Genomic DNA, 11563 nt, shown 5'->3' with positions numbered 1-11563 from the left:
TTGCCTCCTTCAGGCTGTGGACCCTCTTTTTCAGGCACCTCCAAGCCCTCACTAAACAGCAGAGAAACATTCAGCCAGTCCTGCTTCATTTCCTGAGCTGCCAGCAGAGCCTTACCTGGTCCAGCTCGCTCCTGGTCCTGGGAAGGCAGCTCAGTCCCCTCCTCCTCCTCCTGCCTGGCCTTTCTGTGCCATTGTCCCGCTCTGCACTGCCCAGGTGCCACCACCAAGCAGGAAGTCTCTGGTCCTGCAGCCCTGAGCTGTGCTGGGAAAGTTCCCTCTCCTGCCTGTGTCTCCCTGGCTCACGGACTAACCAGGCACAGCTCAGCCTGTGCCCCTGCCTCCCTCTCCTCACCCCGAGCTGCAAGCACCAACTTGCAAAATCTCCCTTGTGCATGTGACTATTCCCCTGGGCTGCTTTCAGAAATGTGGGTTTAACCCTCTGTGGTTCCTCAAAAGTGTTTCCACGCTGAAGGCACAGCCATGGGAGCAGAAACACCCTCCCCCCTCCAGGAATTGTCCTCACCTTTGGCAGGGTGGGGGGCCAGAGCTGGAGCTGGACCCTGAAGCCTGTGCAGTGTCACAGAAGACTCTCCTCCTCCTCCTCCTCCTTGATCAGCCAGGCAGAACTAACAAAGCACAAATCCCACAGTTGCATCAGATTAGCTGCTGTGGGAATATTAAAGCCAAGCACCCCTGACAGGGCTGGAGACACCACAAGAGGCAAATGAAGATCTCAAGGCTGACAACAGGTCACTCACATTTGGCAAAAGGTCACGTCAAAGCCCAGAGGAACAGGGATAACACGCAGGGCAGGAATTGTGGCCCTCCTCATACCAGGAGGCTGGGCTGATAGGGAGCAAGTTTCCTCTCCAGCAGCTCCAGGAGAAAAGCAGAAGGCTCAGGCACGTGGTCAGATGGACCCTCCAGAGCAGCTTCACGTGCGGGAGAAGTTTTTTCTTCCATGCAAAGAGACAATGCTGAGAAAAACCACGAAAAGGAGGCTCCTTGGCATGGGAATTGTGGTTTCAGAGCTCACCAAAAGCTGGAGGATCCATGGAGGGTTGGAACAGAGCGAATCCAGCGTCTTGAGGACTGTTAGTTTTAATGAATGGTTGAAAAAATAAAAAAGCTTATTGCAGTGCCTGTGGACACTTCCTGGAGCAAAGGCCACCCTTCTCTTGGAGGGATGGGTTTCTGCAGCCCTGCCTGCCCCAGGCATTGCTGAGTGATGTGTTCATCTCACCACGTGGCTGCACAGGCCACAGGAGTGACTCCAAAGCTGCTTACATGGGATCTTGGGACACTGGGAACTGGGAACTGGCACAGCAACACCATCCAGGTATTGAGAAAAATCAGATAAACCCTGCTGCTGGCACCAGCTCCAATCCCCACCCACGAAAAGCTCTGGGCTCTTTTGCAAACGCTCCTCATCAAAAGCTTTGGCTTTGTTTCCTCCTCTCCTCACCCACAGGAAGATTCCAGCAGGGAATGATCACCCAAGTGCTTCCAAAGAGCACCGTCAGCTCTCCACGGGAAAATGCCCCAGGGCAAACCCTGTGGGGGCAATAAAGTTGAAAGCAACATCAATAATTACCTGCGAGGTGCCCACAAACCCTGTGGGGTCTTGGCACGTCAGCACAAGCAGAAAAGTCCTGCTCCTCTGGAAGTCTGGGATCACCAGACTCGCTGAGGCTCCAATCCCACACTGCTTTGGGGGGGAAGGGACCTGAAAGCCCATCTTATTCCAACCCCCAGCCACGGGCAGGGACACCTTCCACTAGCCCAGGTTGCTCCAACCTGACTTTACCAAGTTATTTGCTGGCTCTGGGGGAGTTTCCCCCCATTTTCCCAATTCCTGCAGTGCTGTAGCAGGTTATGGATTGCTTGGGGCTGGTGTATTTGATTTCCCCCTCCCCAGGTTGGTGTTACACTCCTCTGCAGGGAGCCTCATGCTGTTGGTCTCAGATCATTTCTCCCACTTCTCAAGATCATTTGGAATTGGGATTCAGTTCCTCTGTACTGTTTGTATCTCTTCCCAGCTTGGTGCCTGGGACATACCTTGTACTCCCTGTTCCACATGCTGCATTAATGAATATATTACAGGGAACCTGATTCCAGGAAAAAAAACACCAAACCTGCTGTTTGAAGTGCTTTTCCAGACTTTTCTGACCCCTCCTGCCCTCAGGGATAAACTCCCCCCCCATCATGTCCTTAACATCATTTCTGAGGTTGCTCTTTGCTACCTACTGCAAGTCCTACTGCTTCAAATACAAGACATACACACTTTAGTCTGGTTTTCCCTGCCCTAAGACCATATCTCCTCCATATTTGCTAGACGTTTTGATAAAGTGAACTCTTTTTGCAGTGTTTGGAAGGCTGATAACACAGCCCTGACTGGGATTCCTGCTTTATTGGCCACGCTCTGCACACAGTCACAGTTTCTCTCTCCCTCAGCCTCATTTGGACTGTGCTCACTGCAGCCAGCACTGGCACATCTCATTTTCTTTTGATGAAACCGCATTTTCAGTGGAGAACTGTGCCATCTTTTCCCTATTTATTTTTTCCTAGTGAGCCCTAATTAGGAAAACAAAGTTATTGAAAGCCTTGTCTCGCCCTTCCTGCACACAAAGTCCTTTCCCAGGCTCTAAGTTGCTGGTTGTGTTGTTTTTTTTTTTTTCTCAAACAGCTCAGCAAAGCTGACAGATTGACAGTCATTAAATGTAAAAATTTATTGCACAATATCCCTAAATTACAAGTTTCAAATGAGAAATGACACTTGCTTAAGGCACAAAGTGTGGTTCTCATCTTTTTTTCCCCTATTTCTGCCTCTTTCCTATGAAGACTTAAAGTATTCTTCTTTTTAGTATGGTAATGCAAAAACCTCTTTCTTGCATCTCAAATTAGAAGAGGGAAAGCTCACTGTGTGCCTTGGATAATGATTCAGCTATTGATCCAGAAGATGCTTTATTAGATTATTTTGAGGCAGACGAATGTAATTTAATACCAATTTATTTTCTATTCCTATGCCAGTCCCAGATACAATCTTTTCTGCATGAAATTAGCGCTTTCTCCTTTCAACCTCAAAGAAAGATTACACTCTGCCCCTTGCTTGGATTAGCTGGGGGAACTTTTTCACCAAAACGTTGATTTTGAGGGTTCTTGACAGTGCTTTCAATACCTTGAAGTCAAAACCTCAGCTGGGATTAGCGGGTTCTAAGCTTGCCTCTCTCGTTATTAATGCAAGAACTAGTGATGTCTGATAAATGGGAGATTCCAGAGGAGGAAAATAGAGGGAAAGAGGAAAATTGAGCAAGTTTAATGCAGGCAGAGAGAAGGAAATGACCTACAGAGGACACCAAAAACTGCCTCCAGGAGTTTTGGATGCAGGACTCGAAGTGGGGCCGCACCCCTGGGAAGGGAGGAAGGGAAAAGATCAGGGAAGATCTCTAGAGGTGAAAACTTCTCTAAAACTAACCAAAAATTAAAAAAAAAAAAAAAAAAAAGGTAAATAGCACACAAAATGCTCCTCTAAACATTATAAAATGATGATTTTTACGCCCCAGGAAGCCCCATGACCCAAAGGCAGGCAGAGCCAGCTCCCCTGCCATGTCACACGGGCTGAATGACTGTCCCAGCAGGGCACTGCCTGGCCCTGTGCCCACAGCCCCCAGAGGGATCAGCCAGGGCCCCCCCTGCCCTCACTGCCCACCCCTCCCCTCATCCCTCCTGTTCATTACGAGCCCTTTCTCTCACGGTTTTGGATTGAACTGCAACAAAGGCACAGGGGATCAACCCCACCCTGGCTCTGAACTGACCAAATATCCAGCACCATTACACAGGGCAGAGGGGCTCAACCTGCCTGGGGGGATTTCCCCTCTGTCCCCCTCCCAGAGGGGTGCTGAGCTCTTCAACTCCTTGCTTGACCGGGCACAGTGAGGAGGAGACAGTGACCTTCACTGGGCAGTGGGAGCCGAGTGGGGAGCGAGCTCTGTCAAAACAGTCTTGCCTTCAAAATTGAACTCTGGCTTCAAGCAGCACAAATACGTGTCCTAATTGTACCTCAGACTGCATGTTAAGCCATCCAGATGACACTCATGTCCTGGTGTTCGTGTCATGTGTCCATCTGGAGCTTGTACAGGTGACACACCTTCTCAATGGCACAGTACAGATAATGCCTGAAAAGAATCTCTGCAAAAATCAACTCCAACCCGTTGTTGATGAGCAGGGATGTGACCAGAGGCAAACTGAACTGTGTGACTCCTGGTCTGATCCCAGGAAGGTGTTTATTTGTGAGCAGTTCTAACTGGGAGGAATCGAGAGCAGCAGCCCCTCACTGACACTGCAGCAACAAGACACGAGGGCTGATCGTTCCTTACCTCCCTCCAGCACCAGGACTCTGATATTCCTGGCACACAGGTGGTATTTCCAGAGATGGGACCTCAAATCAAAGGTATCAGGCAGTGCTGGGTGTGCCCAAAGCAGCTTCTGGCTCTTTCTGTGGTACAGGAGATGCTTGTGGTACAAAGAGACATCAGGGATTATCACAGAACCACAGACTGGTTTGGGCTGGGAGGGACCTCAAATCTCATCTCATTCCACCCCTGCTACAGGCAGGGACACCTTCCACTAGCCCAGGATGCTCCAAGCTCTATCCATCCCTTGAACACCTCCAGGGATGGGGCAGCCACAGCTTCTCTGTGCAGAGGAGCAGCAGGGGAAATTTGGTGACAGATTTGTACCGGCAGCTGGGTTTGGGCCTCACTCCTACTCATCAGACTCACAGCAGAACATCTAGAAAATCAGATTTCAGAGGCAAGAAGCCACATTTCCCACTCCATATCTCTGTCAGAAGAATGTTCCCTGCAGAGTATTTTCCTGGCACAGCCTGGCTTAGGCACTCAGACACCTTTCCCAGAGCAAGATAAAAGAATGTCAACTTGAAATAAAATCTCTATGCTGCAAACAAAGCCAGCCTTCCTGGAGAGCAGTAATTGGAAACCCTTCCTTCAGTACAAAGTTATTCTCAACAGTTAAGTTTCAGGGAAATATTACAGAAAATTGTTATTCTTGCAGCACTTCTGCATGTTCTGAAGGGAGTGACTTCACAGCACATTTGCCAAGAAGAAACGATCAGGGAGGGTTATTTTCCCCTTTTTCTCCTGCCTCTCACTGCTCTAGAGAGGAAGGATAAAGTCCTCATTAACAAAGGGAAACTTAAGAACCAAAAGGAAAAGTGGGGCACACACTGCAGCCTTCCTGGCCAGAGCAGGAGTCTGTCACTGGTAACAAAGGGGATGAAATCACTAATTACAGCCCCAGGCCAGGAGGGCTTTCATGAGCAGTGTCCTGCTGCAGCCTGAGCACCTGCTCTCCACAGGCAGAAAGGCAGAAATGTTTCATCTCCAAAGGACACACCAGAATTAACATGGTTGTAACCTTTTATGAGGCCATAGCACCTCTCCAGTCATCCCACCACACTGATTCAAACTGCTTTGATCCCATTCTCCTCGTACCCACCTGTTTGGTTTTTTTTTTCCCCAGCCTGGCACGTTTGACTTTGCAGGAAGCTTTTGTTTCAGTTTTACAACTTGTTTAATGGCTTGAATTCCTGAAGAGAACCTTTCAGGAGTACAGTGCAGCACTATAAAATATTCCAGGAGACACTACAGCACTCTGCTCCTTCAGTGTGACTGCAGAATTCACATCCATCCTGCTTTTTTTCCCCCTCCCAGTCACAACCCAACTCCAGAGGTCCAAGAGGCTTTGCAGTGCTGAGGGGCTGTGGAAATACAGGATGTGGAAATACAGGCTGTGGAAATACAGGATGTCCTGTCTGAGGAACAGAACACCATCAATGAGGTTCCTTGTGTAAATCCTGACTGCACAAATTGTGCATCTGATCAGGGACACACTGACTGAGGGCCCTTTTCTGCAAAAAGCCTGAAATCAAACTCAACAGAAAAAGCAAAGCTGCAGTTAACATTCTGCTGGTGGGACAGGGAGAGGAAGAAACCAATAAAACATGAAACCCCTTGATATATTTGTGTGTATTTTTGATTAAAGAGCTAGAAAGTGATGCAGGACAACCCCAAAACACTTCTTTCCCACTGCTCCCAGGTACAGGATGCTGCAGGATTCAGGATGACCTTGGTACAAACACTCAGTGACCAGTACTGGACCAAAGGAAGGATAATTACTGCTCAGCACCTGGCTATCAAACTATTCCAGTCAACTGGCAACACTTTATTTCCCCCTAATGCTCACAAGAACATTTGTTCCTGAAGGTTTTCAGAATGATCTGGCAGGTAAAGCATCAGACTGGAGCCAAGAGGAGGAGCTCTGTAATGGGTTTGAACTTACCTGCTGTGACCTTCAGAGAGTTGCTGCCTCTCTTACTCTTTATTCAGCAATACTTGATGGCCACTCTGAGGAGTCCAGACTCCCATGGTGCTCACTGAGACCTGCCAGCATTCCCAGGACAAGTCAGCATTCCCAGGACACGTTAGCAGGAACGACCAGACTGACAGGAGGCTTTGGAGTGAAGTGTTTTTACTTGCAGGTGTCACAGTGCCAGACTTGTACCTCAAGCAACAGCAGAATATACAGAGGATATTCAACACAAGCACCTCAAAATGATCAGCCAGCACTGTACAGCCAGAGAGCTCTTTCCCCAGGGTTTCAACCCTGTGCAAAGGTTTAACAACACGCTGAAAAATGCAGTTTGGTCAATGAAAATACAGTTACACACGTTTAACAATTACTGACACGGGCTCCCCATTTCAATCTGGCCAGAATCTCCCTCTCCTTTCTCCTTCAGGCAGCACTGATGTGCCAACTGGATTATATTTGTTCAATAACTTAGCCCAGATGTGAGATGTGGCCATTTCATGTTTGAATAAGCTCTGAACCCGGGTCAAAACAGAAACTAAGAGAACTCCAACAGCTCACTGCAATAATTTAACACATGGATAAGGACAGGTAAGGGATGGCCAAGGGCTGTACATTCCACCTGAAGCTCAGACACGACTCCCAGCACAGTTTTCCTTCTTCCCCCACTACCCATTGATGCGATAGTTCACGTGGATCTCGGGTTTGATGTCACACACCAGGGACAGCAGCTGGGACAGAACCACCTCACGGTTCTTCTGGAAGTTCTGCTGGATCACACTCATCTTCTCCTGGGTCTCCTTCTCAACTTCAGTGGTGCAGCTGCCATGAGATCCAAGTGCCTGCAGGCAGCAAAGGAAAGAGGAAGCTCCTGTGTGAGCAGTGTGACCGAGAAATCACCACACCAAACTCTGTATTTGGTTTTTCTGGACTGTCTCAGAGCATCTCAGCCATTAATCTTTGGTGAGGGAAAATTAATGTGCATGTTTATGTTAAAACACCAAAAGAACTGTTGCATTTTTTGCTCAGATTTCGCCCTAAACTTGTCCAAGTTTGTATTTCAGCCTCAGCCCCTGCCTTTTATTCTCTTTTATAGAATCACTGAATGGTTTGGGTTGGAAGAGACCCTAAAGATCATCTTGTTGCAACTCAGGGGAGCATTTATTCACTAGCAGTTAAGAGCATGAGCATTTAAAGAGTGCCCAAAATAAAGGCCCTGCTGGACAGATAATTGGAACCTGGAACTCCTGGGCACTAGAGAGGGCAAGAAAAGTAACACCATTAAGTTACTTTAAGCACAATTCACATCATCCCATTCCTTCTACCCTTGGAAAATCTTTATAAAAATGTGTGAGCAGTGACAGCACCCAGGGAATGGCTGGAGCTGTGCCAGGGCAGGCTCAGGTTGGATCTCAGGCAAAGGTTCTTCCCCCAGAGGGTGGTTGGCACTGACCAGGCTCCCCAGGGCAGTGGGCACAGCACCAAGGCTGCCAGAGCTCCAGGAGGGTCTGGACAATGCTCTGAGGGACAGGGTAGGATCGTTGGGGTGTCTGTGCAGGGTCAGGAGTTGATAATCCCTGTGGCTCCAAATCAGGATATTCTGTGGTCCTAACAGGAGTTGGGCCACATGATATACACAGCAGGGAGTCTCTCCCAGCTTACAGTGTCCTTCTCGCCCCATCAGCAAGGACAGAGAGAGAAAATTCCCATTAAGAAAGGAGAAAATGGCCCAGAAGAAGAGACTGACACCCTGGGACTCAAATTCTTCCCTGTGGAAAAGGATGAGTAAAACCAAACCAGCTGAGAGGCAGTGAAGTCTGTGGGAATTGCCCGGGATCACATGCCCAGTGAGCCAAGCTAACAAGCAATGGTTTAAATTATTCCTGACCCACTGAGGTGATTATGCAGCAGCAGAGGAGGTGGAAATGTGCTATCCAGAGGATGGACAGAGGGGAGGATGCCAGGGCATTTTTCTGAAGATTCTGGAACTGTCAGGGGCACCCAGGCACTGCAGCCTCAGCTGGTGGAGGGCCTCAGTTCTGTGCCTTTTGGGAATATTTCTTGCTCAGAAGGGAAGGATAGAGCCATGGGATACAGAAGGAAACACTGCTAAGCAGAACACAAGCCTTACAGCTGCTTCAGCAAGAGCAGCAGCTATGAGGCAAGTGGCTCCTACCACACCAGCACCATAAAAACCAGCCTGTCACGGGAGGAATGGGCCACTGCTACACACAGGAGGTTTGGGGGGCTGCCACCCATCAGGGCACCAGCCAATCCATGAGTGCATTAATTTAATTCCCTGCCTGTCAATAGTTCTGCTGCTGAGATGCAGAACACCCTGTTCTGAGTCACTCCCCCTGTTCTTTCCGTGCCACGTGGCCATGCATCACAGGAAAGCACTCAGGGAAGTGCTGCTCCTGCACCACACTCCACCCCCAGGGCTGTTTCAGGGCAGGGAACCCCAAAGACGAGGCTGAGGGGCTGCAGGGAAGTGAATGAGGTAGAAAACCAACCGCTGCCTCCTTGGCCTTGAACTCCTTCTCCCGCTGCAGGCGGTACTGCTCGATCTCTGCCTGGGCCTCCTCCTTGGCCTGCTTCAGCCTCCGGTTCTTCCCTGCTCCCAGAGAATAAAACAAGGGAAAGACAGAAGAGAAAGCACTCAGAGCTTGTTGCCCACGGCTCTGCAGCTCCCCAGTGCACAACTATCACCACAGAGTTTGCTACTGCAGCAGCCCCCTGTGTAGGAGGCACCAGCCAAGCCCCCCTCAGTGATCTCGGGGGTACAAGGGTCACCCCACCAAACCACGGCCAGGAGCTTCCCCCTCTGAGCAATGGAGACCTTCTCTGGGGCACTGGATGCACTGGGCAATGTTCAGCTCTGCCCTTGCTCATACAATGAATCCCAGAATGGTTTGGGTTGGAAGGGACCTTAAAGCTCATCTCATTCTACCCCCTGCCATGGGCAGGGACACCTTCCACCAGAACAGGTTGATCCAAGCCCCGTCCAACCTGGCCTGGGACACTTCCAGGGATCCAGGGGCAGCCACAGCTTCTCTGGGCAACCTGTGCCAGGGCCTCACCACCCCCACAGGGAAGAATTCCTTCCCAGTATCCCATCTAACCCTGCCCTCTGGCAGTTTAGAACCAGTGCCCCTTGCCCTGTCACTCTCTGCCCATATAAAAAAGCCTCTCTCCCTCCTTTGTACCAGCCCCCTCTAGGCACTGGAAGGGGCTCTAAAGTCACACCAGAGCCTTCTTTTCTCCAGCTGAACACCCCCAGCTCTCCCAGCCTATCTTCAGAGCAGAGCTGCTCCATCCCTCTGATCATCCTGGTGCCTCCTCTGGACTCTCTCCAGCAGCTCCATGTCCTTGCTGGGCTGTTCCCCAGGGCTGGAGCAGCTCTGCAGGGGGGTCTCACCCGAGGGGGCAGAGGGGCAGAATCCCCCCTGCCCTGCTGCCCACACTGGGGGATCAGCCCTGGACAGAGTTGGTTTCTGGCTGCCAGTGCATATCCAGCTTTTCATCCATGAGAACCCCCCAATCCTCCTCCACAGGGACACTCCCAACGAGTTCTTCTCCCAGTCTGTACCCATGCCTGGCACTGCCCCAACCCACCTGAGCCTGCAGCCTCTCTGGGAGACCCCGAAAGATCCCAGCAGAAAGAACATTTAGTCTTAGCTTTGCCCCAGACCAACTGTGAAACCCAGAGCAAAACTGGGCAGTGCCTCAACTTCCCCTCTTGGACTTCCCAGCTCGTTTTCCCCTCCAAGATTTATCATCACTGGAGTGAACTACACAAGTCTGCTTCTTGCAACACTGTCAGGGGGTTGAACAAGAAGTAAGATAGATGAATATAGATATAGACAGATATAGATAAATATGGATATAGACAGATACAGATAGACAGCTGTAGATAGATATATAGACATAGATATAGATAGATATAGACATATAGATATAGCTATAGACGGATATAGATAGATACAGGTATGTTTGAAGCCGGAAATATTTGCAAAGCTGGGGCTCTTTGTAACCAGAATTTATCTTATTTAACAATAAAATCTAACTTGGATCGCCAAGGAATACCTCTCAGCTCTCTGAGACGCCTAACCACGGATGGGAAACACGGTTTCCACCAAGAAAACAGAAGTTAAAGGTGGGAAGGACAGAGATAAGCGCAGGCACCCCCGAGTGACGCCGCCGCCGTGCCCAGGCCGGGGCCTGACGGTGACGGGGCCAGGAGTCACAGGGCTGCTCCGAGACCTGGCACGGGGGTCCCACAGCGGTCACCGAGCCCACACCGAGCCGACACCGCGCACCCGCGGCCGGGCCGCGAGGCCTGAGGCGGCCGCGCCGGCACAGGCCTGGCCTGGCTACCCCGGGTTCCCCCGCCGCCTCAGCGCCCGCGGCGAGGCCTGGAGGAGCCGCGCCGTGCCGTACTCACGTTTGCGGGCCTCGGCCACCTTCTCGGCGGCGCGTTTCTCGGCCTGCAGCAGCTGCTGGATGCCCTGCGACTGGCTCGCCATGGCGGCTCCCGCACCCACCGAGCGCCGGGGCCGCGGGCGGTGCCACGGGGACACGCCCACACGGGCCCGGGCACGCCCACACCGGCAGGGACACGCCCACGGACGCACCATGTTAGATAAGGACACGTCCTGACCACGCCCCCATCGCGTGGGACACGCCCCCTCTGTAACGTTTCCACTGCGGAGGCCACGCCCCCATCAGGCCACGCCCCCCGCCCCAAGCTCCGCCTCCAGAAAGATTTTTAATTTAATTGTATGACAGAATCACGGAATCAAACGTGTTGGAAAAGACCTCTGAGATCATCGAGTCCAACCTGTGACCCAACCCCACCTTGTCACCCAGACCATGGCACTGATGCCACATCCAGGCTCTGCTCAAACCCCTCCAGGGACGGGGACTCCACCCCCTCCCTGGGCAGCCCATTCCAAGGGCTGATCCCTCTCTCTGCAAACAACTTCTGCCCAATGGCCAACCTAAACCTGCCCTGGGGCAGCTCAAGGCTCTGCCCTCTTGTCCTGCTGCTGGTTCCTGGCAGCAGAGCCCGACCCCCCCCCGGCTCCCCCCTCCTGGCAGGGAGTTGCAGAGAGTGAGAAGGTCTCCCCTGAGCCTCCTCCTGTCCAGGCTGAGCCCCCCCAGCTCCCTCAGCCTC

General features: G+C 51.3%; 1 protein-coding gene across 1 annotated transcript; it reads right to left on the bottom strand.

Annotated features, from left to right (window-relative positions):
• Window positions 1–6532: 6532 nt before the first annotated feature.
• ATP6V1G1 (ATPase H+ transporting V1 subunit G1) lies at window positions 6533–10969 on the bottom strand. Its single transcript, XM_027727422.2, has 3 exons — window positions 10832–10969; window positions 8901–9001; window positions 6533–7229 (listed from the first exon to the last, which is right to left on the bottom strand). The coding sequence occupies exons 1-3, from the start codon at window positions 10911–10913 to the stop codon at window positions 7056–7058; spliced, it is 357 nt and encodes a 118-aa protein (XP_027583223.1). The 5' UTR covers window positions 10914–10969; the 3' UTR covers window positions 6533–7055.
• Between the last annotated feature and the right edge of the window lie 594 nt (window positions 10970–11563).

This window comes from Pipra filicauda, unplaced genomic scaffold (genome assembly GCF_003945595.2).
Source record: "Pipra filicauda isolate LSUMZ 115617 unplaced genomic scaffold, ASM394559v2 scaffold321_size1097455_pilon, whole genome shotgun sequence".
NCBI lineage: Eukaryota > Metazoa > Chordata > Aves > Passeriformes > Pipridae > Pipra > Pipra filicauda.
This window is presented reverse-complemented; position numbering and strand designations above follow the sequence as displayed.